This window comes from Podarcis tiliguerta, assembly GCF_965153285.1.
Source record: "Podarcis tiliguerta genome assembly, chromosome: 3".
Classification (NCBI taxonomy): domain Eukaryota; kingdom Metazoa; phylum Chordata; class Lepidosauria; order Squamata; family Lacertidae; genus Podarcis; species Podarcis tiliguerta.
In genome coordinates, this window is record NC_139536.1 from 72,954,864 (window position 1) to 72,981,781 (window position 26,918).

At 42.7% G+C, this 26,918-nt stretch overlaps 1 protein-coding gene across 2 annotated transcripts in view; it reads left to right on the top strand.

Moving 5' to 3' along the window:
* The first annotated feature begins 548 nt into the window (after positions 1–548).
* Positions 549–26,918, top strand: part of ASCC3 (activating signal cointegrator 1 complex subunit 3) — a 199,323-nt gene continuing 172,953 nt past the window's right edge. The window contains exons 1-6 of one of the 2 annotated variants that reach the window (XM_083433415.1): positions 549–707; positions 6,340–6,491; positions 8,938–9,088; positions 13,175–13,758; positions 24,150–24,270; positions 25,810–26,017. In XM_083433415.1, the coding sequence (XP_083289541.1) occupies positions 6,402–6,491; positions 8,938–9,088; positions 13,175–13,758; positions 24,150–24,270; positions 25,810–26,017 (1,154 nt within the window). In that variant the 5' untranslated portion in view covers positions 549–707; positions 6,340–6,401. The remainder of the gene's footprint in view (positions 708–6,339; positions 6,492–8,937; positions 9,089–13,174; positions 13,759–24,149; positions 24,271–25,809; positions 26,018–26,918) is intronic. The other variant, XM_083433414.1, reaches the window with a different exon arrangement.

Sequence of the window (26,918 nt, forward strand, 5' to 3'; positions counted from 1 at the left end):
CTGTATTTAAAGTTTTGGGTGCTTTAAAAACAAAACAAAAACTTATTTCCAACCACTCTTTGCAATAAGGTGCCTTAGACCGAGTCAAACCATTCACTGTTCCATTTAGCTCAGCATTGTCTGACGACAGCATCTCTAGGGTTTCAGACACGAGTCATTCCCAACCTTAGTATAATAATTAATAATAATTTCTTATTTATACCCCGCCCACCCGGAGATGCCAGAAATTGAACGTGGGATCTTCTGCACGCAGAACGTGCGGTTGGCAACTGGGAAGCAGCTCGGCCACAGTTCTGAATTTCGCTTGTTCCCTATACATAGGCAGCTGCCACTATTATCCCGCAAGCAGAGGCGGAACCAGGATTTCCCCTCCCCTCTTCCTGCCGGCAGCCTTCAGCTCCGGGGCGCATCAGGAAACGAAAGAGAAAGTCGGATTCTCCGAGGGCGGTTTGCGCACGTCGAAGTCTTGAGGAGAGGGGGCGGAGCCTTCCATAACGAGGGGACGTTCATTGGCTGACGCCTCGGCCGAAGCGCCGCCGTCACCGCGCTTTCCGCACGCGGCGCGGCGCCCCTCGGCCCAGCCGGCAAAACCGGCGGAAGGGGAGGAACGCGGCTGCGCGAGGAGAGGAACCCGGAAGCGGCTGGGTCGAAATAGTAAGCGTCGGCCCTCCATGGGAGAGAAGCGGCGTGGCAGCAAAGCGAAGAAGGTAAGCCGGGCAGCAGCTGCCGCCGGACGGAGCCGCTTCTCGGCTGGGGGCTGAGCAGGAGGCGCCCTCCGTGTGAGGGAGAGAGAAAGACTCAGCCCTGCTGAGCCCCTGACGCCCCCAGGGCAGGGCTTCCCGCCGGGATCGGAGCCAGGCAGCGACAGTCTCCGGCCCGTCCCTCGCTTCTCGTGGCTTCCCTCCCTTCTTGTAGCCACGCTCCCGAGGAAGAGGACGGGGATCGCAGCCTTTTATAGCCCAGCCCTGCGCGCCCGTTTACTCGGGTGCGACTTTGGTCTAGGGACACTTCGGTGTGACGGTTGCCTCTCGGTCCCGGTCGTGTTTATTATTGCAGGCAAACCTCCCAGTTCTCTCTGGTCCTGTTCGTGGCCGTTTGGGAGTAAAGTCCATTGGGTAACGGGGCAGATCAACAAGTAAGCAAGGGACCGCTTTTGTCACCGCTGAGGGGGGTAAGCGACTGGCATTGCAAGTTAAAGGAAAACTGAGCCTGACGTCTCTTAAATCGGGCTGCCTGCCAGAGCCCCGGGCTTCCTACTTGCGGATAGGTGGATAGTTGGAAAAAGACGTCATGACTTGCTACTTTTCCCCATCCCCATTCAGGCTCCCAGTGACTAAGTCAAAGTAGAGGGCCTTGAGCCAAATAGTGCATTTTAATAGTACTGCCCCCACCATAGGTGCTATATAAGGTTCTAATTTAACGCATCTCCAAGCAGTTTCCACCCCACCCCACTGATTTTGGCAGTGGTTGTAGAAGAAAAAAGTAGATACAGCACACGAGTCAGCAGAGAGCTCAACATCACTTCCTCCCTGTGCATCACATTGATTATTTGCTAAGTGGAGAAATAGTCCTATTCCACACAGATTGCTGCTTCTCAGTTAGTTCATCTGCATGGATCAGCTGAAAAGGTGGGAAATTGGTTTTATACCCTTGTGTGTTTAGAGGTGTGCAAGAGGGTGGGTGGCCATTTCCACTTTTGACCACACCCACTGCTGACATGCAGCCCCAGAGTGAATGTGGCCATCAAGCCAATGAAGACTGGTCACCTTTGGTATATTTGTTACTCAGGCTACATAAAACGTGTTCTCAATACTCCCGATTATATAATCTGGGGAGGCTCAGAGGTACTTCAGTGGCAGAACACACACTTTACATGCCCCATGGCATTTCTAGTTAAATGGATCGGGCAGGTGACGGCAAAGATCTTTACCAGTGACACTGGCAAGAACCTCCCAGTCTGAGTAGATCACACTGGGCTAGTTGTAAAATAGTCTAACCTGGTATAAGGCAGCTGCCTATATTAAGAATATGTAAAGCGCTGTGGTCTAAACCACTGAGTCAAGGGTTGCCAATCAGAGGGTTCGCAGTTCGAATCCCCGTGACGGAGTGAGCTCCCGTTGCTCGGTCCCAGCTCCTGCCCATCTAGCAGTTCGAAAGCACATCAGAGTGCAAGCAGATAAATAGGTAACGCTCCTGCGGGAAGGTAAACAGCTTTTCCGTGCACTGCTCTGGTTCGCCAGAATGCTGGCCACATGACCCGGAAGCTGTCTGCGGACAGACGCGGGCTCCCTCGGCCTATAGAGTGAGATGAGCGCGCAACCCCAGAGTCCGCGACTGGACCTAATGGTCAGGGGTACCTTTACCTTTTCCTTTTAAGGCTAGTATTATGCCTATTTGCTTTTTAATTGTAGTCTTTTCTGATAAACTGGTCACACTTGCTGCTGAATCTTGCATTTTAATGTATATTTTACATTTTGGGTAAACTTGGGTTACAGACACTTCAGGTTACAGACGCTTCAGGTTACAGACTCCAGTAACCCAGAAATAGTACCTCGGGTTAAGAACCTTGCTTCAGGATGACAACAGAAATCGTGCTCCAGTGGCGCAGCAGCAGCGGGAGACCCCATTAGCTAAAGTGGTACCTCAGGTTAAGAACAGTTTCAGGTTAAGAACAGACCTCCAGAACGAATTAAGTTCTTAACCTACAAATTAGGTTAAGTAGGAATACAATAAGTAGTCTTTTGGTTCCGTTGTTTATAGTAAGATGAAAACAAGGCAGACATAGTGGGTGAAAGATTACTAATAAGTAGCTTTTGGGCGTTTTGCAGACATTAGTGTTATTTTGCAAGAGAAGCTATTATTAATATCAGTAAGAAAGGTATGTGCTGCTTTAATCTTTTGATTTCTTGTTGAAGTTGTTTTGGTTTCCAGCTTATTCTGCCATAAATAGACACTCAACTGGTTGTGTAGTGAAGTTCCATTAAAATTTTCTGAGGATAGGAAAAGCTGAGTAAAGCAAGTGGTACTTCCGTTTCCATCCAGAGAGCTTTTGGACCAAATAAGACTTGACAAATGAAGGTGGAACAAAAGGACTTGATAACAGCATCATGTCCACATGTTATCCGTCTAACTAAAATCTCTTCTGTGTAAGTTTTGCAAAGGCTGGAAAAATCCTAGGTTGCAAGTAGTCCCCAAAATGGAAAATTAATTGTTGGTGTAAAGAATGTGCTCTTCTGCAGGAGCATTAAAAGTCTCTTGACTATAAGTGGGTGATCCAGTACTGCATGATCCAAGGCCATAAGGAAGTATGAGAAAAGCTCTTCAGTTAGCAGAGTAGCTAAAAGAGTTTTATGTTCTCTATGGCTTTGAAAATTGCAATGATAAGAGAGAATGACATGCCCAGGAAAGGGGAGACAGGAACCTGGGAAGTTCTTGGTGACTGGCCTTAGGTATGTGTATGCAGGTTTTATTCCTACTACTTTTATTGCTATTCGAGAGCACAGTTATTTGGTTTGCTTTGGAGATGATGACATGAAGCAGGGTTTGTTCCCTACTCACTTGGCTTGCTAAAGTCTTGCTTGAAGAATTTAAGCCTTTTCAATTTGCCGGGTGCTGAAGTCTTCCAGTTGCTTGATAGTTTCAACAATTTCTTTTAAGGAAAAGATATTGATGTGGATCTTCAGTTTGTTCCTGGTGGTTGGAGTATTTCATGAGTAGAGTTTTGTTCATGGGAGGCTTCCACTGGTGGAAGGGCAATGAGAGGTGACTTTCCTTGCTCCTGTAGCCCTTTGTGGCACCACATCTCTTCTGAGTTAATGCAGTCCTGTATGTATTTATGCATACAAAATCAGCATGTCTTAAATCATGGACATTTCCTTTCCATGATTGACCTGGTGAAGATGTAATGTTGGCTTTGTGTATTTTACAAATTCAGAGCCAGCCTTGGGAACACATACTTAACTCTGTTCTTCCATCTGGTGCAAATCTCTATCCCCTCATTAGCCATAATTACAGTTCAGTATTACATCTGCCCCAAAGCTGACTATGATAACACTCAAACAAGTTACCCTGGGCAGTGAAACATATTTTCAAATGGTTAAGGAACAACCTGGTTAGTGTTAACCATGATTTGTACAGGTGAAACTGTAAAGCTGAATCATGTTTAATCCTGAATATGGTTGGAGGGCAATGGGGAAAATGCACCAGACAATGAGGGAAGTGCATTTTCCATAGCCTGGATCTCAGTTTACAAACTGCAGTTGGCAGGGAGCCAATGTTATGTTAAGTTGCTACCAAGTATACAATGTTGTGTGCATTTTGTGATCCTAAACCAGGCATAGGTAAGCTCGGCCCACCAGGTGTTTTGGGACTACAACTCCCATCATCCCTAGCTAACAGGACCAGTGGTGAGGGATGATGGGAGTTGTAGTCCCAAAACATCTGGAGGGCCGAGTTTGCCTATACCTGTCTTAGACTTTGGAACCTTCTAGGAATGGTTGGTAAGGTGGAGAATGCGGTTCTCCATTGTGTTTCCTGCTCCTCAACACAGCAGGTTGCTGGGGCTTTCTGAGAAGGGGAGGGCCAAGGCAGCAGGAGCTCATTGTGGTGCATGTACAATGTAAAGGCAGCATCAGGTTGGCTTTGCCACAGCAACTCATCATTCACTACTAAAACCTTCTCTACTGGAGTATCTAAGGCTGCTGTGCCCACATGATTTCCATTTTATAGATTATATACCAAGTGTAAAATAACTTTTACAGCTTGAAATTTGGTGGGGTATCAGTTGTGGCTATTCTCTGTCAAAAATACAGGTGGTATTCTAAGTCTGTGTACATGTGTTGATTTTTGGGGATAGACTTATCATTCCCACGTAATAAATCAGATGTTAATAATGTAGTCCTTTAATATCTACTTGGCAGTCACCCCCATTGAGTTCAATGGGACTTACTCCCCGGTAAATATGAATACAGCTGGAGCCTAAGGAAATGTATTCAGTCATTGGCACAGTATGACTTAGCTGCTGCTGTACCATAAAATTCCTGATGTTATCTGCCTACTCAGTGCATGTACGTATGCTTTATCTGTTAATTAGTGAAAATGAATTTATCAATTTATAATAAGTTTATAATGCTCCTTGTGTTATATTATTTTTTGCTAAAGTTCTTGCCTGCTGGTTTAAGACGAAGTACAATCCTATACACAGAATCATAGAATTGCAGAGTTGGAAGGGACCCCGAAGATCATCTAGTCTAGCCCCCTGCAGTGCAACCATGGCAGATGGCAATCCAACCTCTGCTTGAAAACCTCCAAGGGAGGGGAATCCATCACCCTCCAAGGGAGTCTATTGCACTGTTAAAAAGCTCTTATTGTCAGAAAGTTCTTCCGGATGTTTAGTTGGAATCTCCTTTCTTGTAACTTGAAGCCATCGGTCTGGGTTCTACCCTTTGAAGCAGGAGAAAACAGGTTTTCTCCATCTTTCATGTGACAGCCCTTTAGATATTTGAAGATGGCTATCATATCTCCTCTCAGTCTCCTCTTTTCCAGGCCAAACATATCCGCTTCCCTCAACCGCTCCTCATAAGGCTCAGTTTCCAGACCCTTGATTATCTTGGCTGCCCTCCTTTGCACACGGTTTAGCTTGTCAACATCCTTCTTAAATTGTGGTACCCAGAACTGGACATACAGCCCCAGGTATGGTCTGACCAAGGGAAAATAGAGCAGTAGTATTATTTCCCTTGATCAGGACACTATACTTCTATTGGTGCAGCTTGTGGTCTATCTTCCAAGACCCCTAGATTCTTTTCACATGAGATTCATGCGACATTACTTCTTTCGAGAAACTATGCTGGGTTGTAATAATCATAGCATGCTTTTCTAAGTGCTCACAGACCGACTGTTTAATTATGTGCTCTAGGACCTTTCCTGCTATCGATGTCAAGGTGACTAGTTGGTGACCTGGGTTTTCTTTCCCCCCACTTTTTGAAGATATCTTTTGGATAGCTCAGTTGGTTAGAGCATGGTGCTGATAATGCCAAGGTCACAGGTTCAATCCCTGGTATGGGACAGCTGCATATTTCTGTGTTGTAGGGGTTTAGACTAAATGATCCTCAGGGTACCTTCCAATTCTATGATTCTATGATTGTACGGTTCTAAGATGGGGACAACATTTGCCTGTCTCCAGTCTGTAGGGATCTCACCTATTCTTTAAGAATTTTCATAGGTTATAGACAGAGGCTCTGAGTGTACATCCATTTGTTTGCATAAAATAGTTTATTTACTTAAACTGAGAAGTTCCCAAAGCACTGGCAAAACTTAACTGTGATTTTGATGTTCTTTTTCGAGGTTTACCTGTTGGAGATGAATTTAATGTCTCATCATATGGATCACTGAATGGGTAATAAATGGCCCTTCCTCGCCTAACAGGAGCCCTGCGCTCCTTTTCAAATGTCACTAAACAAGATGATTACAGTGAAGAATCTGCTGACTTAACGGTAATTTATTTGTTCAAAACTTAAATATTGAGAATTATTTTAATGTTTTTAGTTGCGTATTATATTCAGTCATTTTGTCAACAGCTTTGCCTCAGATTATGTGCTTTATCTATTCCCCCCCCAAAAAAACCCATTAATCTTTTTTTAAAGCTCACACAGGAGAGGATAGAGCTCTGAAGGGATGCAGTAGTGCCATAAATTTTGTAACTTCGAAAAGTCATTTTAATGTCACACAGTTGTATGTGCGTGCAATATTTTTCTGCAGTTTTCCATTCCTAGCATCTGTGGACATACCAGTGTGTGACATTCTATGGGTTAGTTCTGACCTTCAGTTTGTCACTGGCCAACCAGTAATCTGTAGTGCAGGCAAGTATAACGTCTAGCTCCTAGGCCAAATTAGGCAGACCATGGGGGATGCCATGAGATCTGAGGTCTTACCAGGCTCATGAGTGAAGTGGCAGGTTGAAACAGACAAAACCTTCTGGGAAACCCACATCACTGGGCATACATGAGAAAATAAAGTCATACCTTGGGTTGAAGTTGCTTCAGATTAAGCCTTTTCGGGTTGTGCTCCGTGGCGACCCGAAAGTAACAAAGCGCATTACTTCCGGGTTTTGCCGCATGCGCAGATGCTCAAAATGACATCACACACATGCGTGGAAGTGGCAAATCGCGACCTGCGCATCGCAGACTCGTGGACGCGGGTTGCGTTCGCTTCAGGATGCGAACGGGGCTCCGGAACGGATCCCGTTTGCATCCAGAGGTACCACTGTAATCCTTTTGCTTTGTTTTTAATGGGCTATGGCGATAGAGCTGCTGATATCTGTGGAAAGTGAAAAGCTAAAACTTTTAACCAATAGCAGACACTCCTGAAACAAAAGGCAAAATAGCACAAATAGTCATTGCCAGCCAATGGCATCTTCTGTTCAAAGTAAATTGAAAAGAAACAAATTGGCATCTGGCAATTTGATACTGAGATGCCATCTACGCCTACGCGTACACCTACCCAAGCACTTCAGAGCTGATTCTGATTTCCGTCATGTCGCTATAAGCCCAGAGTAACTCCTCTAATCTTACCTCTATTCCATTCTTTCATCACTATAACTAGAGCATCAATTTGGCCCTCTCTTTTCATGTCATTTGAAATTGTGTAAGTGCACTACTAAATGAACCATTAAAAGAGAATCCATTCACTGAAACAAGCATCAGCAACAACTAATATAGCATAAATTTAAGGAACATACTGTACAGCACTTTAATGCATTTTTTCTTAAATAATCTTCTGATGGCTCTCAAAGAAGAGTTGGAATACTAGCTCTATTTAATAATAATCTGTGCAGCTTTTTTTAGGTGCCTGTTTTTTATGGCAATAGCAGCCCCCCCCCCCCTAAACTGCATGAGAATGGAAAGAATCTCAAAAAGGGACTGTGATTGGCTGCTGGAATGAAGGGTAGTATCAGTGATGGAGAAGGAGAATTGTTTACATTCTCCAGTGGGGTCCTTTTGAAAAAGGGGGGAAATGGTATAGGATGGATCAGTCAGTTGTATTTCAGAGTTTCCCAAATCGGAGAGGGGTTTGGGGAAGGGGAAGATTGGGCAGGGGAAAAAATAGGAAGAAGTCAAATTTTAGATAGAAGATGATTCATGAATCCCATTGTCAATCATTAGAGATTGGCATGGTTTATAAGCCATGATTTAGTTAATCATTAGCTAAAGTTGATTTTCCAAACCTGGCCCTTCAGCTTAACTATGGTTTATAAACAACAGTTAAAACTATACTCGCTAGCCAGGGTTAATCTATAATTTATAATTCTATAATCCTTGGATAAAATTAGCCCATCACTTAGCAATATGTTGAACACAGACCTACTCCTTAACTATGGTTAGAACCCAGATTCATAGAGCCATAAGTGAAGAGTGGTTCAGAATTAAAGCTACTCCCAAAGCTCATCTCTTACTAGTGCTTTAAACCAGTGATGGCCAAACTTGGCCCTCCAGCTGTTTTGGGACTACAATTCCCATTATCCCTGACCACTGATCCTGTTAGCTAGGGGTGATGGGAGTTGTAGTCCCAAAACACCTGGAGGGCCAAGTTTGGCCATCACTGCTTTAAACTCTACCTGGTAACAGCTACTCTCCTTGCCTCCCCCCTTCTCCCAGTCAAGTTTAAAGGAATGGCTAAAGAGTGATGAATGCTGAAATGACTAATAGAACAGTGTGAGATTCAAGCATGCAATTTTATCACTAGATTTTTATGTGTTGTTTTAAAAGTAATCATTTTTAACACATGAATAATGTGCTAGCATTTGGAACTTTCAGCTCTGTTAAGCAATAGGTAGATAGCGTTTGGAGGTATTTGAAAACATTCCTTTTCTTACCATATAGAATACCCTTTTTCAAAGAAAATGAACCTTTCTGACTACTTGTGTTATATATATATCTTCAGAATAAAAGAACCAAATTGCAAGAAGAACAACTGAACTCTGGTCTTACCTGGAAGAAAATAGTTAGCTTTGTTGATGAAAATTCAGCCAAGGAAAACAAACAATCCATACTTGAAGATTTAAAGACAATACTACAAGCTTCCAAACAAATAGGTAAGTGGTAATTTAGAAGTGGGATAGTATTTGTAGATGACTGAGCCACACTGTAGTCTAGTCTTGCAGAACAAAAGGCCGCAACATTTAAAAGGCTCCTAATCATCCACAAACCTGTTTTCCTGTGCATATCCATAATTACCGTATTTTTCACTCTATAAGATGCACTTTTCTCCTCGTAAAAAGTAAGGGGAAATGTGTGTGCATCTTATGGAGCGAATGCAGGCTGCGCAGCTATCACGGAAGCCAGGAGAGCAAGAAGGATTGGTGTGCACCGATCCCTCTTGTTCTCCTAGCTTCAGGGATAGCCACGCAAAGCCTCTTGAGCGCAGCTGGAGCACTCCTGCCTCTTCGCTCAAGAGGCTTTGCATTGCTTTCTTGCTGCTTGTTTACCTCCTCTAAAAACTAGGTGCGTCTTATGGTCGGGTGTGTCTTATAGAGCGAAAAATATGGTACTCATTTGTAGGATATTAACGGTATGATGAAATTAGGCTAGCTTTGCAGATGAGTCCTCAAAAGTTGTTATCTTATTATCCTTGCATTTTAAAAACCACCTTTTTGGGGGGGCGGATCTCTAATCTGAAACTTTGGAGTGAACACCTTTAAAAAACTCAGTTCTGGGATTACAGTTTTAATACCCCAAATATCTCCCCACTTCGGTGTAATACCAGATAGGTACCTTTAGAAAAGCCACAGGCACCATGATGCCTATAATCATCACTGTTTTCCCTTTTACAGACTAACTGAACAAAGGCACAAGGCACACAACCTGCCCCCACCCCGGCCGCTACATAATTGCTGCACGTAACAGTGCAGGCCAGGGCACATTCATTATATCCTCTTTCCTTTCTTTCTGCTTCTAATGCAAGAGATGTTTACTGGCAGAATTCGCCCCAATAGTATGTGATATAATATTTGATCTTCAAGTATTAATAAAGTGCCTTATTTCCCCCACTAATACCTTTAATGTAAGCAATCTTGCATAGTCTTCAAAATCATTGCAAAGTAATTTGATAGTAAGGCACCAGCATACCTCAGCTTCTTCTGTAAATACACAAAGCTTTCTTTCCACCTGCCTCCCAGCCAGAAAGAACACTCTGTTCCTACTGTCTGTTGCCCTTGGACCACAGGGCTGAGGGGAAGCATACTGGGCTGGGACTAAGGTTTGCTGGATTGTGTGGCTTTTCCTGTGTGTTGTGCACACACATTATTAAAATCTCATCTAAGAACGTTTGAGAATAATTTGATCAAAAATTGGGATATGAATCTTCTAGATCAATACATATAGACTTCACTTTAGCACTCTGCATCTGGGAAAGGAAAAGTAAATTGAAGGCCACACTCTGAGCATGGGCTATCTACTCTTAACTTACTGGGTCCTGATTGTGTACCAAAAAGATAGCAATGGAGGAGCTGAGTGCTAAGGTTTTGAAGTGTTGAAGTGATCATATTGAATGGTTGTTGTTTTTTAAAGAATTTGACTTGTGTTGCTAGGGAATCTTTTAAATTGGGGTTTCTGATCCACCTGGTTGCAAGAGGAAATGTCTGGGTCGCCTTGGCCAAATCTAGTTGCCAGTGGCAACCAGGTTCCCTGCTGCCAGCAAGCCTGTGTAGTCTGTAAAGTAATCCAGTGTTTGCTTGGAAACGAGCTACCTTTTGGGGTAACTGAATCACATCCTTCACAGCTGGCCTGACTGCTTTGGGTAACATGAGCCAGGCCAGAGGAGGATCACTTCTGTAGGATGTTCAGTGCCTGTAAGATGTTCAGAGTTTGACTGCTGAGATTACTTTCATAAAGAGATTTGGAGGATATGGAGCATATGGAGCATATGGAGTATAAATCTGCCTGTCTTGCTGTCAGTGGGACAATTAGGCCCAGGTTGGATTGGAACCCAGTACAGAAATTAGGAGCAGATCACGTGGGTCATTCACTTTCCTGGTCCTCTCTTCTGCTCTGCCCTGGTTTAGTATGATGGAAGACCGCTAGAGAACACCAATGTGAATTTAGTCCTAAATTCACTGTGATGAAAACCAGCTTTTCAAAAGCAAACCCAAGTTCATTTTGACCTGGAGTAGTAATGGTCTGTCTTAGCAATGAACCATGGTGGAATGGGAGTGGGGTTTATGCATAGGTGTGGTTGGTCGGAAAAGAGTACGCACAGCCCTCCTGTCTCTTCTTGATTCTTAAAAGCTCTCCTTCTGGCTACTTGTCAACTTGTACTCCAGTGTTAGAGGAACTGTGGTCCTTCAATTGTTGCGCCAGTCAGCATGGCCAGTGTAGTAATGGTAGTTGTAGTTGAACACCATCTGGAAGCCTACAGGTATCCTCTGTGCCCTTTAATAGCAGTGGAACTGAACACTCCAACTGAATCAGTGCTATCTGTCCTTTGGTCCTCTTTATTCCAGAAAGATTGAGAAACTCCTAGCCTTGATGCTATGCTTGTGTGCTTGTGCTCTCCTTCCATTTCATAGGCATGCATAAGATAATACATGTGTGCACACAGGTATTATTATTATTATATTAAAATTTATATACCATCCTTCATCTGAAGGCATCTTAAGGCAATTCACAAGATTAAAAAAAGAATAAAAGCACAACATAAATAGTTAAAACAAAAACAAAACAAAATCCCCACCCCCATGCCTACTGATTTCCTGACCACTTCCTGTGTTTGATGAAAAGGATCATAAGTAAAAATCGATTTCTTGTTCTTTTAACCTAACAATGTGAATTTGCATTGGTTTTAGCTGTAGAACCAAGAACATATTTCTATATAGAAATGTCAAATGTATAACTTCAGACTTGTGTAGCTTATAATACCTGTTCAGTAGAACATCTTAACATTAATTCAGAGCATTGATGTATGGGGTGTCCTTGGTGTCCTACTTTCAGTCTCATAAAATAAAGGTGGTACAAATAATGTCAAAAGGATGAAAATGGATTTATTATTTGAAGTTTGTGAGCAAATGTTAAGACTGTGCTGAAAAATTGTTGTGGCTCCCATTCATTGCCGTTTCAGCAAAGCAGACTGCATATCTTGTCTGCTGAAGTACAGGTTTGGGGTGGTAGTGTTGGAGGATATCCTAGGAATTGCATATCTCACTTAGGTCAAGGCTCTGCTGTTTCTGGCCATGTGCAACTCCCTGTAGATGTTGCCTTGTACATGTTGCAGGACTTCAGCTCCCATCATTCCTGGCTATTGGCCGTGCTACCTGGTGCTGAGGGAAAATGGTGTCAAGCCATTGGTGTAGAGCTTCTCATTCCCCCCTCTCCTGTTTAAGTTATTGAAGCACATTGACATTATATTTGCAAATTGGGGAATGTTGGGTGCGGAGAAAGGTGGCAGATTCTGGTCTGGGGCTGAAAATCAGCTACAACCAGGCAAGGAAGAGGATGGGTGAAAACTGAAGTTACTACCCAAAGCCCTTGGTATAGGAAAGAGAAGTCATCTTCATTAACTGAAAGGATGGGAGGTAAGTGATAAAACTCATGACTCTAGTGTCTAAATTGCATTTTGGGATTCTAGCTTAAAGGGGGAGCTCATCCTTGCCTATATCCTAAGGAAAAAACACAGAAATTCCCCTGCAGCAGCATCTCTTAGACATTTAGAAAAGCATTAGTATGAGGCATGGTGCTGTTCTTATGTAAAGTGGTACCTACATGTGATTATCCTAGCACATTAGGGAGATGGCTAGGCTAGCCTTCTTGCACTGTTCTAGTTTATTACATGCAGGAAGCTTTAAATGAGGGCAGCATTACAAAACTATGTCCCTTCTCCACCTAACCACCCCACCCATCTCAAACCTTCACATACATGCATACTGGCAGCTTAGTAGCTCTGCTTATTAGCTGCAGCTTAGTAGCTCTGTATAAAGTGTAGACTGGATCAAATGGAATATCATTGTTATTTGTCAAATTCCTAGGACTTCAGTTCTTCAAAAGAGTTTTATTCTTCAATTTATACTCTTGCTTTGTGTCCCTTACCTGATTGTCACAAAAATCATTCAAATATGGTGGTTGCATAAGGTAGCTGGTTTAAACTGTAGGTATTTATAACCTTTTCTGGGTTTCTTTTTTGTGAACAGTGGGATCTGAGAATGGTCAAGAAGCCATTGAAAGTGGTGCTGTTTTCCTTTTTAAAACATTTCACACGAAGGAATGTGTTGGTCATGAGGAAACGAAAGCCATCAAGCAGATGTTTGGGCCCTTTCCCTCATCCTCTGCGACGGAAGCCTGCGAAGCTACCTATCGGATTGCTTCTCATTTCACAGAAGATCAGCTAGCTGGCCTTCTGCAGATGACAGAAGACAAAAACGATGACAGGAAACTGTGTTTTGGTAAAAACATCGCATTTTCCTTTGACATGTATGATTTGGATCACTTTGAAGAACTGCCAGTAAACGGTGAAATGGATGAACAGAAAGGTATTAGCTTGGATTTTAAGAAATTTCTAAATAACCATTTGGAACGTTTCCCAAATGGCTATGATGAAAGCTCCGGCATGAAGTCATTGGACAAAGTGGATGATTCTTTTCTGTGGTGTGAGGTTGGAAAGTACCTGAGTGAATCACTAAAAGAAACCCCTGGAGTCCCAACAACGGAGGATCTTTGCTGCACTTTGTATGAGATGCTAGCTTCGCATAAAAGCGGTGATGAGCTTCAGAATGAGGTACGGTATGCATAATGTTTTCGTTATTACCTTAAGTATCAATGGCTCGGAACCAGAGCGTGCTTAAGTAGTGCCCCCTCGTGCTGCCGCTGCATCTGTTCTCCCCATCCCCATAAGCCTGGCCCGATGCTCAGTAAATCCTTGGCAATGGCCTGAGGTGGGAGAGTCGGAGAAAACAATATGGAAACAGCTTGCTGCTTCTTGAAGCCACTCCTTTGTAAAGTGGTCTGAGAATAATCCCGGGGGTAATTTTCTGCTGACTTGCTGTGAAGTGGCAGTACTTCAGCTTCTTACAATAGTTGTAATGGGGAAATATATGAAACGGGGGTTTACTGTGTTTTGAGAAAAATTGCATTTCAAACCAACACCTAGAAACTGGGTTTTGTGTGCTGTTTCCCTTTTGATTCTTTTGTAAAGAACAGGATGCCTAATAGTAGGGAAATAGAGAACAGAAAAGCCTGCTGGATCAGGCCAGTGGTCCATCTCATCAAGCCCCCTGTTCTCACAGTGGCCAACCAGATGCCTATGGGAAGCTCACAGGCAAGACTTGAATGAAAACCCTCCTGTGGTTTCCAGGAGAGAGAGCCAGTGTGGTGTACTGGTTAAGAGCAATAGACTCGTAATCTGGTGAACCGGGTTGGTGTCTCCGCTCCTCCCCATGCAGCTGCTGGGTGACCTTGAGCTAGTCACACTTCTCTGATGTCTCTCAGCCCCGCTCACCTCACAGAGTGTTTGTTGTGGGGGAGGAAGGGAAAGGAGAATGTTAGCCGCTTTGAGACTCCTTAGGGTAGTAATAAAGCAGGATATCAAATCCAAACTCTTCAGGAAGCCTACTGCCTCCAACAATGGAAGCAAAGCATAGTCACTGTGGGAAGAAGCCATTGGTCGTCTTGTGCTGCATAAATTTTTCCAATTCTCTTTTAAAGCCACCCAATTGGTGGCCATCACGGCCTCCCGTGAGAGCGAGTTCCACTTCCAGCTTCATTGGATGGCCACAAGTTCTAGAGGGAGAAGGTTTCTCTGTCCACTTTCTGCATGCCGTGCGTTATTTTATACATTTCTGCCTCTTACTCACCTTTTCTATAAACTAAAAAGTCCCCAATGCTGTAGCTTTTCCACACAGGGGTGTTGCTCTGTCCCATTGATCATTTCAGCTGCCCTTTTCTGAACCTTTCCCAGCTCTGCAATACGCTTTCAGATCAGAACTGTACACAGTATTCCAACTGCAGTTGCACCATAGTTTCGTAGAATGGCATTATAATATTGGCAGTTTTATTCTTGGTTGCTTTCCTAATGGTCCTTAGCATGGAATTTGCCTTTTACACAGCTACAGCGCATTGGGTTGACATCTTCATTGAGCTGTCCACTATGACCCCAAGGTCTTGTTGCTTGTCTGTGACTGCCACTTCAGACCCCAAAACATATAGGTGACTCCCTTGTCATTCAAGGGTCCAGACCACCTCTCTAGAGTCTAGACCAGGCTTCCTCAACCTCAGCCCTCCAGATGTTTTGAGACTACAATTCCCATCATCCCTAACCACTGGTTCTGCTAGTTGGGAATCATGGGAGTTGTAGGCCAAAAACATCTGGAGGGCCGAGGTTGAGGAATCCTGGTCTAGACAGTCTTCTGCTACTAATGTATTTAATTGCTTTGTTTTGTCAGTGGTCTTTATGTTTTTAGGAATGTGCCGTCTGATTTCAAATGCACTTTCCTAAACCCTCTAGGACCTTGAGGGTCACATATGTGGTTTGGGGATGTGTAGTTTGAATTGGAGTCTCCCACCATTCTGTTACCGTACTTCCTTTCATTGAATTGGTTCCTTTCCAAATTACAGGCATGTTACCATAGCTCCCTCTGCTGGAACTCGTTAACATACTGGTAAAAGAATTCCATTCCAAAATAAAAACTTCTTTCAAATCTTTATTTCCTTCTGTATCTGCTCTTGGTACCAGACTACAGTGGTACCTCGGATTAAGTATTTAATTCGTTCCAGAGGTCCGTACTTAAACTGAAACTGTTCTTAACCTGAAGCACCACTTTAGCTAATGGGGCTTCCTGCTGCTGCCACGACACCAGAGCACGATTTCTGTTCTCATCCTGAAGCAAAGTTCTTAACCTGAAGCACTATTTCTGGGTTAGCAGAGTCTGTAACCTGAAGCGTATGTAACCCGAGGTACCACTGTACTTGTAATATGCATGTTGCTTGTAGTGTTGTCCTGTGAGGGTGTGTTTGTGTCCCAAACTGCAGTCAGAGACATTGCCACAATGTGTCTCGGAACACTTATGGCAGGGTGAGGAGCTTAAAAACCCTTTCCCCTGTGTTTTTCTTTCTCCAATTGCTGAAAATCACCCCGACATTCCCCCCTCCCTCTGGTCCTGTTGCTTTTTGTTAAATCAGTTTACGGAATAACATTGTGTGGGGATGTTTTCAAAGTCCCCAGGGAAAGATTACGTATGATTTGGTGCTGCATGTAACTTGGCACTCGCTTTTTCCTTGTAAGAAGAAATCATGTTGACTAGCTTTTCACAAGTGAAGGGGCTCCTCTCATCTTTTCTGTTCATTCTTAGTGGATCCCACCTATTTGCTGCTGCTGCTGCTGCTGCTGCTGCTGCTTCAAGATGCATTATAACTCCTCCAGCAGGCTAGCTAATGTGGTATCTCCAGATGTTATTGGAGAATAAATCCACCATCCCTAACCATTAGCCATGCTAGCTGGGACTGATTAGAGTTGGAACGCAGCCACATCTGGAGGGCACCATGTTGGCTATCTCTGCTTTACAGTGTGACTGACCTTCTGGGAATCCTCCACTAGTTACCCATTCTTGACAGTATTAAGCACAAACAGCTTTTAAGCCCTTTCTTGGCTTTTGCTATCTTTCCTGTTGTGTTGATATCCAGTAGAGTTTCCAAGTACTTGCTTACTTTAAGTAGCTGAAAACACCTTCATATTTTGCCCTCATGCTGGGAGACAGCACGCTGCCAGAACTTCCCTTACTGTGATGGCATCCATACATAAGCTGGGGTTGTCTCTTTCACTGTTGAATGTTGTATAATTGTTTCCTCTCAATTTAATTTCTGTATCCTGCTGTTTCTACAACATTTGTTTGGTTTGCCAAGTTGAGCTTACAAATACTATAAACAGAAAACATCCTCGTTTTGTATCTGTATTTTGCCTAGGACAATGGAACTTTGTACCACCATAGTAGATACAGTATAAACAATCATGGCTTCTGTCCTGCCCAAAATTGAGTATACTCATTTTTCACTGAAATTATTGAGATATAGGAGCATTAGTTTTATTTATTTATTTAGCTTTATATATCTGGCAACTTTTGGGTCACATGTCTTTTTAGTATGCCAGAATCTCATTTGTTACTGAAATTAACCAGAGAAATTTGCACCATCAGCTAACAACGATTGTATATAAACATGGTGACCTTTGTGCAACAAGATTTCGGTACCTAGCCTTTTTCGTAAAATTGTATAGGTTGGGTTATATCTGGCTAACTCAGAAATAGACATGCAGAAATCAGTGGACAAGTTAAGTTTGTTTGTTTTAGTGGGTCTATGCAGAGCATGATTTGGTTCAAATTGAATTTTGAATAAATGCACAATTAATTGTTACTGTTTTGAATATTATTGTGCTATTATCTTTCTTGGTGGGTCATGCAAACTGCTAATTTGAGTAATGCTTTTTATTGAGTAGGGTAGAGAGCGCTGGGGATGAGTTTATGCAGGGGTGGGCAACCTAAGGCCCATGGGCCACAAGCAGCCCATGGGAGTCATTTAAGCAGCCCATGAGCTGCCCCCGAACCAAGCCGCCCGCTTGGTGCGCTAAACCGGTGTAGTGTGGCACTGGGACTCTCTTCCGTGGTGTCGCAAATTGCGCCTGCGCATGCACAGATGATGAAAATCGTGTCTGCACAGACACTGATGCTGGAAATCGTGTCTGCACAGACGCTGGAAATTGTGGGCACATGCGCTCTCCACTGCAGTGAACTGGTCCAGGCAAGGTAAACCTTGCTGACCCCTGAGTTTATGGGACTCATGGGATGGGGGGTGTCCAAAAAAAGTTTGGGAACTGGTGCTCCAGCTGCTACGGTTGAATGTAACTAATGTCTACTTTAAAAATAGTGGGCTGTATCTACATGTGATTTCTCCGTTTTTGTTTATTGGTGCCTCTCTTAATAGTTTCAGGTACTTTTATTATTAGATTTTTTTCCCTTTGGAGTGTTTGAGGTGCTTTGCAGTTCTTTGCCATTTTAAGCTTAACGTGCATGTGCAGAGAAAGTGTGTTTCACGGGCACAGATTTTTGTCAGACACATTTTTCACAGACCTAAAGGTTTAAAGCCAAATGGGCTGTTTTGTATATTCAGCTCTAAAGGGAAGAAATTGAATTCTTTTAAGTTTCCTTGCCTTGTTGCGATAAATTATTCTGTTTTTCAGATAAACTGAAGAACTAGAACATCTTCATGGATAAATATCTTCTGAATTACTGCCTAAATAGTGCACTGATTTTACTACAGATAGATTTATTTGCTGGGGTGGGACTTTTTGGGGATGGGGGAAGAATGTTCATTCAAGATGTGTTGCTGATAGTTGGATATAGTGTGTTGGCATAGAGAGTATTACACTGCTGTTCAAGAACTTTGTTAGGCCACTTTCTTTATTTTCCTGTTGCAGATGGGATGAATCGTGGCCCATTGAATAGATGTGATAAGAAGATTCTTAAGAGATTCATGCTTAATAAAGATTCATGCTTTATTGGTGGTATTCTCTACTAATCTCATTAAGTTGATGAGTTCTTAATTGGAACTGTGGTTTGGATCGAGAACACGTTAGTCATGCTTGGTCATGACTCACTTATTTTGCAGCCAACTCAATCTGTTTCAAGAGTTTTAAATGCTTTTGTTTTCTTTTTTGTGTTCTTTCATCACACCATCGAGGATAGGGAAGATTGAAAACTCAAATAAATACAGATTTACAGCAATGATATCTACATAATGTTTGTTTTTTTAAAAAAAAACCACAGGGCAAAAGCCTCATAGTAATTTATAGTCCTGTTAATGGTAGCTGGGACGCGGGTGGCGCTGTGGGTTAAACCACAGAACCTAGGGCTTGCTGATCAGAAGGTCGGCAGTTCGAATCCCCGCGACGGGGTGAGCTCCCGTTGCTCAGTCCCTGCTCCTGCCAACCTAGCAGTTCGAAAGCACATCAAAGTGCAAGTAGATAAATAGCTACCACTCCGGCGGGAAGGTAAACGGCATTTCCGTGCACTACTCTGGTTCTCCAGAAGCGGCTTAGTCATGCTGGCCACATGATCCGGATAAAGCGAGATGAGCGCCGCAACCTCAGAGTCGTCTGCAACTGGACCTAATGGTCAGGGGTCCCTTTACCTTTACCTTTAACCTGTCTTTAGATTTCATAGGGTAATCTTAGGAGTGGACTCTGGGAGCAAACTCAAGTACAAGAATGCTAATGAGGACATAGTTAAAGAGTCATGCCACTGTACAGTAAAGATGGGATGCTAATGAATGCCTAGGAGTAGATAGAAATATATTGTGTATTTTACTGCATAGCTACAAAGAGATCATGTCCACCTGTAGAATCTAGTGTGGTTGTGGCAATGTTTGTTGCCAGTTGGCTAATTTAGGTGGAGAATTATGGAGCTACTTCCAAATGTTTTGGACTACAACTGTCATTTGCTGATGGTAGTACAAAACACTTTGAGGGCACCAGGCTGGGGAAGGTTTGAGCTAGATCTTCTATAGGGAAGTTTGTGTATTAACAGATTCTCCATATTACATACCCTTCTTCTGAGACTGATGGGGCCAAGTTCAAGACTTAACAGCCCAATGGGCCTTTAAAGATGTCTCCTTGCCTTTTCATTTTAGGAAGAGATCACACATTTGAATTTGATTACCCCTGAGAGCTAGCAGGCAAGGCCAGGAGGAAGTGTAGGTTGGAGTCTGTTGCAGGGGGAAGTGGGTTCATAAAGAGCACAAAGAGGTGGGCAAAACTCATAAGGAATTTCAGTGCTCCATGGCTGTTTTTTTACTTTAATCTACTTTTAATCTGCTTTAAAATTTACATTTAGCATTCTAAGCTTCTGGAACTAGGTTTAATGTAGATCAACATCATCAAGTAAAGAAATGTATTCTGGTAGGAATGTATCATTTATTTACGTTACATAGAATGCAAATTGTTTTAATACATGCCTATGTACAGTGTTTTTTCCTAATATCAGAAAAATGTATGAAAATCTAGCATGCGCTGTTGTTTATAACAGTGGGGAAATTGGGTTTTAATTGTCCCGAAGCAGATGCTTCCAAATCTTACTCTGCAGCCCACCTCTGCTCCCTGCTGGCAAGCTGCTCTCCAGTAGCATCCAAAGCTTAGTTTCTAGATATTAGCTGGTGCCCTTTCTCTCCCTCTAGATGAATCAACATGCAATGTTCCCAAATGCCTTCCAGCTGCTGCCTTTCTTCCTAGTTGAAACAGAACCAAAGGTTTACTTGGAGCGTTCGTATTGCAGCTGCTTTTTGTCCTACCATGAGCAAAGCTTCTGATCCACTATATAATCAATTGGTTTCTTCTGAAATGGTGGTGGCGGCATTTATAACAAAACTGACACTAAAATTAGGGTCTTGAAAAATGACATTTTTTTGCAAAAATAAGTAGAAGATTTTTTAAAGTTTATAACCTATGTCTGTAAGTCACCAAAAGTTAATATTAATAGCAAAACTGAGTTTTGTTTTGTTTTTTGTGGAGGAAAAAGTATCTATTAATAATCTGTGCAATGAAGGCTATGCTTCGTTTTACCCATTTTACTTCAGTTTTGGTGCACATTCACTGTTGAACTGGAGTGTGTTGATATCAGTAACAACATCGTCATCGTCGTTTAGTCGTGTCCGACTCTTCATGACCCCATGGACCAGAGCACACCAGGCACTCCTGTCTTCCACTGCCTCCCGCAGTTTGGTCAAACTCATGCTGGTAGCTTCGAGTACACTGTCCAACCATCTTATCCTCTATCATCCCCTTCTCCTTGTGCCCTCCATCTTTCCCAACATCAGGGCCTTTTCCAGGAAGTCTTCTCTTCTCATGAGGTGGCCAAAGTATTGGAGCTTCAGCTTCAGGATCTGTCCCTCCAGTAAGCATTTAGGGCTGATTTCCTTAAGAATGGATAGGTTTGATCTTCTTGCAGTCCACAGGACTCTCAAGAGTCTCCTCCAGCACCATTATTCAAAAGCATCATTTCTTCGGCGATCAGCCTCCTTTATGGTCCAGCTCTCATTTCCATACATCATTACTGGAAAAACCATAGCTTTAACTATACGAACCTTTGTTGGCAAGGTGATGGCTCTGCTTTTTAAGGTACTGTCTAGGTTTGTCATTGCTTTTCTCCCAAGAAGCAGGTGTCTTTTAATTTTGTGGCTGCTGTCACCATCTGCAGTGATCATGGAGCCCAAGAAAGTAAAATCTCTCACTGCCTCCATTTCTTCCCCTTCTATTTGCCAGGAGGTGATGGGCCCAGTGGCCATGATATTTATTTTTTTGATGTTGAGCTTCAGACCATATTTTGCGCTCTCCTCTTTTACCCTCATGAAAAGGTTCTTTAATTCCTCCTCACAGTAACAACATAGTTCAACATAATCACAATCCTTCAGAAAGCTACTCTCGACTTCAGTTTCATTGTTGACTTGTGTAGACCGAAAATAAGTAGAGCTTTCCCCCTCAGACATGAAGTGTCTCCTTTTGGTATTTTCATTCATGTGTTGAAGACGCATGGGAGATCTAATGGTGGTGGTCCTTCATGGTTTTAATAGTTCATTGTTGGACAGTGTCACAAGTACAGCTATGGAATGTTATATCTGCTTGTAAAGTTGTCAGGGGTCCACACATCTCATATGTCTAAGGAGCATGTGATCATCTTGCGGTTCAAACAACCTTACACAAACAGGTTGGAATTGGCAGCGTAGGATGCCGACATGTGTCATGTAATCTTAAAGCTTCTAGTAGGACATACCTTTTACAGTTGCTATGCTTACAAGTTCAGTCGTGCGTAGAAATCCTTTGGCACATATGACTGAGTCTGGAAATGCAGAACTTATTCTGGACCCTGTTTTGTGTTGTCTTCCTCATGTAGCATTCCACCACACCTTCCCATCTCACATGTGGCCATATAAGACCTATATCAACTGGCAGATCTCCACACGTTACTTAGTAGCAAATGGGGTTGGGAATTTCAGTCTTTTAGTGGTTTGCTAGAACTGATGAAAATGGATGCAGATACAGTGGCTGAGATCCAAAGATCTGCTTTAGGTACACTTTTCCTTGTCTCCCCCCCCCCCAGCAGACTTTCCTGCCATATGATGAAAAGCTGCTTTTTAAAGCCCCCAGGATCTCAAAAGTGGCTTGCTGGTTGCTGTTTGAAAAATAAAAGCTCAAAGATTTTTTTGAGCATGCTGTGCTTTGGATCCTGATATATTTTCTTATATAAAATACAGTTGCTCTAGACGAGGGATAGCCAATGTAGCACCCTCCAGATGTTACATTTGGCGCTTGACCACGCTGGCTAGGGCAGATGGAAGTTGGAAGTCTGGATAGCATATGGCGGCTGCTGAATTGGCTTTTCCTGATCTAGACATCTGCCTATGGCCAGGAAGGTGATTTTCATATGCCATGGAAGGAATAATATCCAGTGGTGTTCAGTATACAGGCGATGCAGTATAAAGCAACAATTTCTCTTGATCTGAAAATGATTCTACCTATGTCACTTCATTCTAAACTTATCAAAATAGTGCCATGGTACTATTAATAATTACAGCTTTACTGGGAGGGTTGCTTCATTTTGAAATGTGTAGTTCACGAGATTACTGTGATTCACTGGAGTTTTGATAGTGGAGTATCACAGCTTAACAATCTTAATTAATGTTAATCATACATTTTCTGACATGTTGCACAAAGGATTTCCAAGCCTGTTTGTGTGAAAGGAGTGAAGGCTGTGGCAACTTTGCAGTATTGGAACAATCACTTCATTTGTGAAAGCCTGATCCATATGTGTCCTTTTATGTATGAAAAGGCAGTGTCAGTAATGGAAAAGGTAAAGGAAACCTTTATGTTTCCTTTTTTTGGTGTAAATTTAACGTATTAAGTATGAATGTGCCAAATGTATATGTTTGGCAACCCTCAGCTTATAAGTAGAATCTATAAGTAGAATCATAAAATTGTAGAGTTGGAAGGGACCACGAGGATAATGTAGTTCAGCTCACTGCCGTGAGTTGGGTTCAAACCTACAATCCTGGGATAGAGTCTCGTGCTCGACTTCCCTCAGATCAGTTGACTTGTTACCAGGGATCAGTTACCACTACTTCCGTATGAATAGCCTGATTTAACTAAGAGGGGTTGTTGGCTGACCCTATGGGACATGTGCATGGTCTTGGGGGGGAGGGGGACATTTCCTAGTAGTCTCCAGGCATTTTGTAATGTTTTATGTGGAAGCTGGTGTGTTATATCTGGACATCACAACCACCCTCTTCAAAGGTCTGCTTCCATTTGCTAGTGGAATTTCCATTCTACAAAGACCCCTGCTCTGCTTGTTGAGTGCTCCTGTGGTCAGAAAAGGGAGGTGATTTCCACTGGTTTCCTCCCTACCTTCCCCCTGTTCCACCTTCTACAGCTTTCTGGAGGTTTTGTCAATCCTCAGAACATGTGGGGTGGTGGGATTGGTGAAAAATTCCCCACTCTTTACCTGCGGGAATGTGTAGTAAATGGGGTTCAACTCTGAATCTGGCCTTATGCTTTTAGCTATACTGGAAAGCAGTGTGTGTGTGTGTGTGTGTGTGTGTGTGTGCTGCTCATTAAGTCTGGATTACCATTTATACATTACAGATCAACTGTTCTGCCAACAGAACTGATATTGTGTCAAGAAAGTCTCTTTTTTTTTAATGCCTTGATTGATCTGGACTCATCTCCCAGCACTAATCAGAAAACTAGTGTGAACTTGGGCTTCCATGTGTGAACCATCTTTTGGATTGGATTCTGCATAATATCCCTTGTAAGCAGTCAGTTTTGTCAGTGCTGAGAGCAGCCACCATCTGCATGCTTGCTGCTTGATAGCGTGTTGAATCTATTTGTGTAAACGGACAGAAACTTTCACTCCTGAAAATCAGCTTTTGGGGGGCATCCTTCAACATAGCTATGGAAGTATCCTCCACACATAGCAGCAGCATATGTGATAGTGGGTCGTGGGAGCTCCACATGTTCTTAGCATTCTTGTTCACATCTTAGTGCCTGGAAGTTGTGAACAAGTACAATTCTGTAATGTATATTTCATCCAATAATTGAAAATACTAAGACAATGGCTTTTCCTTCCATTTCTTTAGTTGTTTGAGCTGCTAGGACCTGAGGGATTTGAACTCATAGAGAAACTGCTGCAGAACAGATCAACAATTGTGGAGAGATCTTTCTCCGGACCAAATGATTATAAGCTGCAGGCTCTGCAAGGTAAAGTAATAGCACACAGGGTTTTTACTAGTTGCATGGCTTAATTCTTGGTTAAAAACTTAGCAACACCACTCACACAGGGGAAAGAGGTGGTCATGGGTATGGATGCCAGACATCCAAAAATAACTTATTTTAGTGCATATTTTTTTAAAAAATAAAACATTTTCTAATTTGAAAAGCTGAATACAATAACCTGATATCACAAATTTATTCTTCAATTTTCTCCCTTTTCAAAGTTCATAGTTTTAGTAAATTAAAAAAAACAAACTTGTCTGAAGGTCAGCAATTATTAGTGGGTTTGCTGTAACTCAACAGTTAAGGGTATATATTTTCATTGTGAGGGAGAGTACACACAATCACATCTCAGCTTAATAGGTTGAAACATGATGAAGCCTCTTCTCCCCTTGCATGAGCCTGAAAACTAGAAAGTCTTCCTGTAACTATAGTTTTAATAGTTTGAAAGAAATAGAGAAACTATTTTTGGCAAGCTTTGGAACGGGATATTGGGAACTGACTGCTTTTAATGAAAGGGATGGTGCCATGCTGGGGTTTTTTTGTAATTATCAGTATGTTTTTAATAAAGATGTTTTAAATTCATTAATGTCTAATTCTTATTTAATAATTGCTTTTTCTGTTTTTTTGCTGCTTTAAGTCCCTTTGAGGGGAAAAGGTGGGGTAAAAAGAAATATATAACAACAACAACCCAAGATATTAAACCATGGTTGTCTTAATTTCCTAGTTTATTCTGAAGCTATTAATCATAGTTTCCTAGTTTTGATTAAACTAGGAATAGGAAGCATTGCTGATTAGTTTGATGACTCCTGTAAATGAAGGAGTGAAGGGCCAAAAGGCTTGTTCTTATCTCACTTTATTAAGCTAAGATTCAGTCATTCAAATGAGGTTGAATGTGTTGTGGAAAACAAGCTGGTTATACTGTATCCACCTCCTTCCTTAAAGGTAAAGGTAAAGGGACCCCTGACCATTCGGTCCAGTCGACTCTGCGGTTGCGGCACTCATCTCGCTTTATTGGCCGAGGGAGCCGGCATACAGCTTCCGGGTCATGTGGCTAAGCTGTTTCTGGCGAACCAGAGCAGTGCACGGAAACACCGTTTACCTTCCTGACGGAGTGGTACCTATTTATCTACTTGCACTTTGCTGTGCTTTCGAAATGCTAGGTTGCCAGGAGCTGGGACCGAACATCGGGAGCTCACCCCGTTGCGGGGATTCGAACTGCCGACCTTCTGATCGGCAAGTCCTAGTCTCTGTGGTTTAACCCACAGTGCCACCCGTGTCCCTACCTTCTTCCTTACCCCAATGCTAATTATTTCCCAGGATGGGAGGTGAAGCGAATGTTTCAGAATGTGTCAAGTAACCTAACAATATTTTGGAAATCTAAAAGCACTTCAAAAGAAAGCCGCCGCCCCCCCCCAACTTTTAAAAATAATGTTCCAGGCTACTTAGAAATTTAATAACTTTGCTAAAAACCCACATTGCAGACAGCATGATGCTACAAATACTGTACCCTTTTCCATGTTGCAGAACAGTGCAGGAAGCTTGCTGGAGAAAACACTAAGCCCAACTATGGCTGTCAAGTAACAATTCAGTCTGAACAAGAGAAGCAGTTAATGAAACTATGTCGTCGTGAAGAAAAGCGGAACGCCCGGCGAGAAAAACGAACTGGGGAGGATGGAGACGTTTTTGTCGATGGAGGAATGTGCTTTGATCCCAAAGAGCTCCGCAGTCAAAGGTAATAAATGCCATGAGTGGAAAAATGCTGTTCTTGTTAACTTTTAATGCATAGTAAGCATTTGCTCTCTCTTGGTGCATTTTTAGGGACTAGATAGACCTGACCTTCAGGGCATGTTTTATTACAACTACAGATTATTTTTGTTATGAAACAAAAGAGCAGTGATCTGCCTAATTATATTCTCCACAGTCTAACCCACACAGGTTAGAGGTAAAGATGCAAAAGGCACCCTATCATATTTGAGTACTGTCCATTTAGTTTAAAACATCTAAGGTCTCTATTCAGTGTATTAAAACCATCTGTCTCATCATTAGATCAGTCCTTTTTCACATTGCCATTGTATTATGGATGGGGAGTGGGGCGTGCAGAAAGCTTAATAACAATATTTGTTTATTTCTAAAATAGGATGTATTTAGACAGGTACATTAGTGGAAGCAGACTGGTAAGAATGAATGGATGATCCCTTCCAATAGTAAAGACTTTGCATCAGTGCAGAAAGGAATGGGAGATGGAATGGCCCTCACTTTGCCCCTATAGTTGTTGGAATCAGCCCATTTTAGGGCTTGCACCACTGTGCTGCTGGGGGATATCTCTGGTGGCAGAGGACTGTCCTTGGCCACTAACTCTTGCTTGCTGGCGAGAGATGCTAGCTGGCTGTCAGAACACAGCTGCACTCTCTTCCTTGTTTAAGCTAGGCCTGCCTGCCTCTTGCTTGAAAATCACCTGAGCTTCCCTCCAGTCCAGCTGTGAGTGGAACAGCGGTTACCCTTGCCAGCTCCTTTTTCTTTGTTGAAGGAAGAACCTCCTCCCCTCTTTAAAAGATGTTGCCAGACTTCCTGCGTATGCCAGCAAGCAAGTGGGGCATGTCCTTTAATGGGCAGGCTGCGTCCTTTACTCTGTA